The sequence below is a fragment of the Electrona antarctica genome, assembly GCF_951216825.1.
Source record: "Electrona antarctica genome assembly, contig: scaffold_479, whole genome shotgun sequence".
Taxonomy (NCBI): domain Eukaryota; kingdom Metazoa; phylum Chordata; class Actinopteri; order Myctophiformes; family Myctophidae; genus Electrona; species Electrona antarctica.
The window spans coordinates 12,501-20,000 of NW_027637654.1; the positions used below are offsets into that span (position 1 = coordinate 12,501).

Genomic DNA, 7,500 nt, shown 5'->3' on the forward strand with positions numbered 1-7,500 from the left:
TGGGCTTATCGAGTACCCGGTATCGATAAGCTTTGGGCTTATCCAGTACCCGGTATCGATAAGCTTTGGGCTTATCGAGTACCCGGTATCGATAAGCTTTCGGCTTATCCAGTACCCGGTATCGATAAGCTTTGGGCTTATCCAGTACCCGGTATCGATAAGCTTTGGGCTTATCCAGTACCCGGTATCAATAAGCTTTGGGCTTATCAAGCCTGTTATGGAGCATAGCGGTCCATGACATCATGTTTAAACAATCAAGACAAGAGGCGATCAATAAATAAATGTAATCATCCACGTTGGCACAAACATGTGGGTCTAAAAGTGTATTGATACCTGCCAACCAGCGCTGTCTGGGGAAACTACATTACGCTTTTAAAGTGTATTGATACCTGCCAACCAGCGCTGTCTGGGGAAACTACATCTACACCTATGAAGTGACGGTACACAAATTAACCAGTTAACAGTTTCTTTAATATGAATTTATTGGTAAAAAGGTAAATTGCCAAAAGTTCTGTATTTGAAGGTTCTAGTAAAAGATACTGGTTCTGTTCAGAATGTATCGTCTCCTGTCTTTATACAAAACAATATAAAGTGTTCTACAGTGGTCTGGATCAGAACCGTCTCGATCAGAACCGTCTCGATAAGCCTGATCCATAAGCTGCTCGTTATCAATAAACATTCACGAGCTATGACTAAATGACTAAATATCATATGATTTTCAGTGTGCAACCAAGTGTAAAATGACTTACACTGAATCTCTTCTCCACTAGTCCCTTCCTAACATTTTAGTCTAGTTTTTATTTGTCGACGAAATTGTCAGTATATTTAGTCTTAGTTTTAGTCGCCATAGCTTAGTTTTCATTTAGTTTCCATGTAGTTTTAGTCAGTGGGAGAAGGTAGTCGATGAACATTTTTCGTATTAGTTTTAATCGACGAAATCAACACTGCTCTCTCTCTCTCTCTCTCTCGCTCTCTCTCTCTCTCTCTCCTCCAGGCCTATGGAGGTGACGGTGTGGTCCAGAGGGTGAAGAGGGTGGCCTTCGATGCCAGGTCAACCATCATGGTCAGTTGGCAGTGGAACAAAGTTCTCTATAGCAGGGGTTCTCAACGTTTTTGGCCGGGGGCCCCCAGAGATGCTTTGGTACTGTCTCGGGACCCCCGCCCCGCCCCCTCCCGACCCCCAATATAAACTCTCAGACTCTCACTCTCAACTCTCTCTTTGGTTCCACGTGTTACACTCAGAGTTACAGACCCATAAGGGTCCATTTTGTTCCACGTGTTACACTCTCAGAGTTACAGACCCATAAGGGTCCATTTGGTTCCATGTGTTACACTCAGAGTTACAGACCCGTAAGGGTCCATTTGGTTCTATGTGTTACACTCTCAGAGTTACAGACCCATAAGGGTCCATTTGGTTCCATGTGTTACACTCTCAGAGTTACAGACCCATAAGGGTCCATTTGGTTCCATGTGTTACACTGTCAGAGTTACAGACCCATAAGGGTCCATTTGGTTCCATGTGTTACACGCTCAGAGTTACAGACCCATAAGGGTCCATTTGGTTCCATGTGTTACACTCTCAGAGTTACAGACCCATAAGGGTCCATTTGGTTCCATGTGTTACACTCTCAGAGTTACAGACCCATAAGGGTCCATTTGGTTCCATGTGTTACACTCTCAGAGTTACAGACCCATAAGGGTCCATTTGGTTCCATGTGTTACACTCTCAGAGTTACAGACCCATAAGGGTCCATTTGGTTCCATGTGTTACACTCTCAGAGTTACAGACCCATAAGGGTCCATTTGGTTCCATGTGTTACACTCTCAGAGTTACAGACCCGTAAGGTTGGGCGGTTTGGGGACATTTTAAAATCCCGGTTTTATTACTTTTCCCAAAATAGCCCAGTTTTCGGTTTTACCAAACCCTGTAAGCCCCAACGATGCTTTTTGGTAACATTTTTATTTGAATTAATTACTTAATTAATATATTTTTTTCTGTTCTTTTTTTCACCTAAACGTCATCATTGATGTTCATTGCAACGCCATTGGTCAGATATTTGCATATAAATACCCCCAACTAAATAAATTCACACAACTTCGAAATCTCTGCACTTTGTGCAATGTTGAATTATTTTTAACATATGACCTTTGACCCTGATAAAAGTAATTAAAATGCCTGTAATATATATTTATTTGTGATCATTAGAATGTCTAGAACATGTTGTATTTATTATTGTGAAAGATATCCCCCAAATGTAAATTATTAATTTATTATTATTATTATTTTAATAATTATTATAAATGTGCATAACATTTGCATAAAACTTTATTTTTTTATTTTTTACATCATTTCCTGATAAATCCTAGTAGTACAAAGTTGTATTAAGGTTGAAATCTCTTAGTAGAAATAAATCCAGTGACACTGCCATTACAGTTTAACGCCACTAGATGGCTCCATAGTCCTCCTCCTCACCAGGCCAATACACACTCTAAACATCATTTATATTTAACACATTTAGGCCTGACGTCGAAATTAAATTAAAAAAATGTCGTCTAAATCCTGACAGTTTTCTGAAATACCTCATGTTTCTATATCAGTGGTTCTCACAGGCTTAAACCTCATGTTTCTATATCAGTGGTTCTCACAGGCTTAAACCTCATGTTTCTATATCAGTGGTTCTCACAGGGTTAAACCTCATGTTTCTATATCAGTGGTTCTCACAGGGTTAAACCTCATGTTTCTATATCAGTGGTTCTCACAGGGTTAAACCTCATGTTTCTATATCAGTGGTTCTCACAGGGTTAAACCTCATGTTTCTATATCAGTGGTTCTCACAGGGTTAAACCTCATGTTTCTATATCAGTGGTTCTCACAGGGTTACATTACATTACATTACATTACAGTCATTTAGCAGACGCTTTTATCCAAAGCGACTTACAATAAGTGTATTCAACATAGGTAGGGAACAAAAACTACTAATCACCAGAAGTCTTTAGTGCATTTTCTGCAAAAACAAGCAACCAAGAGTATACCTAGCGCTAAGGTAAAAGTGCAATATATCAGCTACCTATTTCCTTAAACAGATGAGACAAAATAGCTAAATCAAATGAGCATGAGCTAAAACAATTAAGTGTATCGACTAAACAAGATCCAATAAAAAATACAACAATAGAAAACAAGCGTTCGTACAACTAGTTAACAACAAGTAGGTCAGGCAGAGAGGAAGGGTAGTGTTTCCTGAAGAGGTGGGTTTTCAACCTGCGGCGAAATATGGGCAGTGACTCTGCTGTCCTAACATCAGTGGGGAGTTCATTCCACCACTGTGGGGCCAGAACAGAAAAGAGTCGTGACCGTGTGGATCGGCCAGAAGGACCCTTGAGTGACGAGGCAATCAGTCGCCCCAAGGTGGCAGACCGAAGTGGTCGGGCAGGGGTGTAGGCATCGACCATAGCCCGGAGGTAGGAAGGAGCTGTTCCTTTCACTGCCCTATAGGCTAAAACCAGGGTTTTGAACTGGATGCGGGCCGCTACGGGGAGCCAGTGTAGAGAACGGAGAAGGATGGTTGTGTGGGAGAACTTGGGGCGGTTGAACACCAGACGAGCCGCAGCTTTCTGAACAAGCTCCAGAGGTCTGATGGCAGATGCCGGAGCACCAGCAAGGAGGGAGTTGCAGTAGTCCAGGCGGGAGATGACGAGAGCCTGGATGAGCACCTGGGCTGACTTCTCCGTGAGGAAGGGGCGAATCCTCCTGATGTTGTAGAGGAGGAATCTGCAGGACCTTGTCACTGATGCGATGTTTGCCGAGAACGTCAGTTGATCGTCCAGGGTCACACCCAGATTTTTCGCAGTCCGAGTTGAGGTCACCACAGCATTATCAATGGTGATGGCCATGTCTCGGTGCGGACAGCCCTTCCCCGGGAGGAACATCAGCTCGGTCTTGTCCAGGTTGAGCTTCAGGTGGTTTGTCGACATCCACGCCGAGATGTCAGCCAGACAAGCAGCAATGCGTGCCTCCACTTGGGTATCAGAGGGGGGGAATGAGAGGATCAGCTGGGTGTCATCGGCATAGCAGTGGTAGGAAAAGCCATGGGAGTGGATGACAGCACCCAGAGATGTAGTGTAGAGAGAGAAAAGAAGAGGACCCAGAACCGAGCCTTGGGGAACCCCAGTTGTGAGCCTGTGTGGTTCTGACACAGACCCTCTCAGCATCACCTGGTAGGAGCGACCCGTCAGGTAGGATGCAAACAGGGAGAGTGCAGAGCCTGAGACACCCATCCCCTCGAGGGTTAAACCTCATGTTTCTATATCAGTGGTACTCACAGGGTTAAACCTCATGTTTCTATGTCAGTGGTTCTCACAGGGTTAAACCCTATGTTTCTATATCAGTGGTTCTCACAGGGTTAAACCTCATGTTTCTATATCAGTGGTTCTCACAGGGTTAAACCCCATGTTTCTATATCAGTGGTTCTCACAGGGTTAAACCTCATGTTTCTATATCAGTGGTTCTCACAGGGTTAAACCTCATGTTTCTATATCAGTGGTTCTCACAGGGTTAAACCTCATGTTTCTATATCAGTGGTTCTCACAGGGTTAAACCTCATGTTTCTATATCAGTGGTTCTCACAGGGTTAAAACCTCATGTTTCTATATCAGTGGTTCTCACAGGGTTAAACCTCATGTTTCTATATCAGTGGTTCTCACAGGGTTAAACCTCATGTTTCTATATCAGTGGTTCTCACAGGGTTAAAACCTCATGTTTCTGTATCAGTGGTTCTCACAGGGTTAAACCTCATGTTTCTATATCAGTGGTTCTCACAGGGTTAAACCTCATGTTTCTATATCAGTGGTTCTCACAGGGTTAAACCTCATGTTTCTATATCAGTGGTTCTCACAGGGTTAAACCTCATGTTTCTATATCAGTGGTTCTCACAGGGTTAAAACCTCATGTTTCTATATCAGTGGTTCTCACAGGGTTAAACCTCATGTTTCTATATCAGTGGTTCTCACAGGGTTAAACCTCATGTTTCTATATCAGTGGTTCTCACAGGGTTAAAACCTCATGTTTCTATATCAGTGGTTCTCACAGGGTTAAACCTCATGTTTCTATATCAGTGGTTCTCACAGGGTTAAACCTCATGTTTCTATATCAGTGGTTCTCACAGGGTTAAACCTCATGTTTCTATATCAGTGGTTCTCACAGGGTTAAAACCTCATGTTTCTATATCAGTGGTTCTCACAGGGTTAAACCTCATGTTTCTATATCAGTGGTTCTCACAGGGTTAAACCTCATGTTTCTATATCAGTGGTTCTCACAGGGTTAAACCTCATGTTTCTATATCAGTGGTTCTCACAGGGTTAAACCTCATGTTTCTATATCAGTGGTTCTCACAGGGTTAAACCTCATGTTTCTATATCAGTGGTTCTCACAGGGTTAAACCTCATGTTTCTATATCAGTGGTTCTCACAGGGTTAAACCTCATGTTTCTATATCAGTGGTTCTCACAGGGTTAAACCTCATGTTTCTATATCAGTGGTTCTCACAGGGTTAAACCTCATGTTTCTATATCAGTGGTTCTCACAGGGTTAAACCTCATGTTTCTATATCAGTGGTTCTCACAGGGTTAAACCTCATGTTTCTATATCAGTGGTTCTCACAGGGTTAAACCTCATGTTTCTATATCAGTGGTTCTCACATGGTTAAACCTCATGTTTCTGTATCAGTGGTTCTCACAGGGTTAAAACCTCATGTTTCTATATCAGTGGTTCTCACAGGGTTAAACCTCATGTTTCTATATCAGTGGTTCTCACAGGGTTAAAACCCTCATGTTTCTATATCAGTGGTTCTCACAGGGTTAAAACCTCATGTTTCTATATCAGTGGTTCTCACATGGTTAAACCTCATGTTTCTATATCAGTGGTTCTCAATATTTCATGTCAACGACCCCCAGAATTATCTGTAATTGGCCGCCGACCCCCAGACCCCCCATCTGGAAATATGTTGTTCCAGGGACCCCCATCTGGAAATATGTTGTTCCAGGGACCCCCATCTGGAAATATGTTGTTCCAGGGACACCCCCCCCCCCCCCCCCCCCCCACCAGAAGCAAAGAGTTGAGTTAAAAACGTTCGCTCTGAAAGAATATATATATTCAAAGATTTGTGCCGCATTTTCAAGATTTTTCAAAAACAGCAGATCTACAAGCTCGTAGCGCGGCTGGAACAACATATTTTCAGATGGGGGTCGGCGGCCAAATGAAGGACATGAACATGATTGAGAACCACTGATAGAGAAACATGAGGTTTAACCCTGTGAGAACCACTGATATAGAAACATGAGGTTTAACCCTGTGAGAACCACTGATATAGAAACATGAGGTTTAACCCTGTGAGAACCACTGATATAGAAACATGAGGTTTAACCCTGTGAGAACCACTGATATAGAAACATGAGGTTTAACCCTGTGAGAACCACTGATATAGAAACATGAGGTTTAACCCTGTGAGAACCACTGATATAGAAACATGAGGTTTAACCCTGTGAGAACCACTGATATAGAAACATGAGGTTTAACCCTGTGAGAACCACTGATATAGAAACATGAGGTTTTAACCCTGTGAGAACCACTGATATAGAAACATGAGGTTTAACCCTGTGAGAACCACTGATATAGAAACATGAGGTTTAACCCTGTGAGAACCACTGATATAGAAACATGAGGTTTTAACCCTGTGAGAACCACTGATATAGAAACATGAGGTTTAACCCTGTGAGAACCACTGATATAGAAACATGAGGTTTAACCCTGTGAGAACCACTGATATAGAAACATGAGGTTTTAACCCTGTGAGAACCACTGATAGAGAAACATGAGGTTTAACCCTGTGAGAACCACTGATAGAGAAACATGAGGTTTAACCCTGTGAGAACCACTGATAGAGAAACATGAGGTTTAACCCTGTGAGAACCACTGATATAGAAACATGAGGTTTAACCCTGTGAGAACCACTGATATAGAAACATGATGTTTAACCCTGTGAGAACCACTGATAGAGAAACATGAGGTTTAACCCTGTGAGAACCACTGATACAGAAACATGAGGTTTAACCCTGTGAGAACCACTGATATAGAAACATGAGGTTTAACCCTGTGAGAACCACTGATATAGAAACATGAGGTTTAACCCTGTGAGAACCACTGATATAGAAACATGAGGTTTAACCCTGTGAGAACCACTGATATAGAAACATGAGGTTTAACCCTGTGAGAACCACTGATATAGAAACATGAGGTTTAACCCTGTGAGAACCACTGATATAGAAACATGAGGTTTAACCCTGTGAGAACCACTGACAGAGAAACAGGGTTTTCAGAAAACTGAGGATTTAGAAGATAGAATCGTTCTCAGTTCTAAATGGGTTAAGAGCGTCTGATGAATGCCTAAATTGTAAATTGCTGTGCGTGCGTGCGTGCGTGCGTGCGTGCGTGCGTGCGTGCGCGCGC

General features: G+C 42.5%; 1 protein-coding gene across 1 annotated transcript in view; it reads left to right on the plus strand.

Moving 5' to 3' along the window:
* The window catches only part of LOC306918740 (protein disulfide-isomerase TMX3-like), a gene marked incomplete at both ends in the record, with an annotated part of 19,180 nt that overhangs the window by 8,967 nt on the left and 2,713 nt on the right, over nucleotides 1-7,500 (plus strand). The window contains one exon of the mRNA XM_079531605.1: nucleotides 995-1,063. Coding sequence (XP_079387731.1) covers nucleotides 995-1,063 — 69 coding nt within the window. The remainder of the gene's footprint in view (nucleotides 1-994; nucleotides 1,064-7,500) is intronic.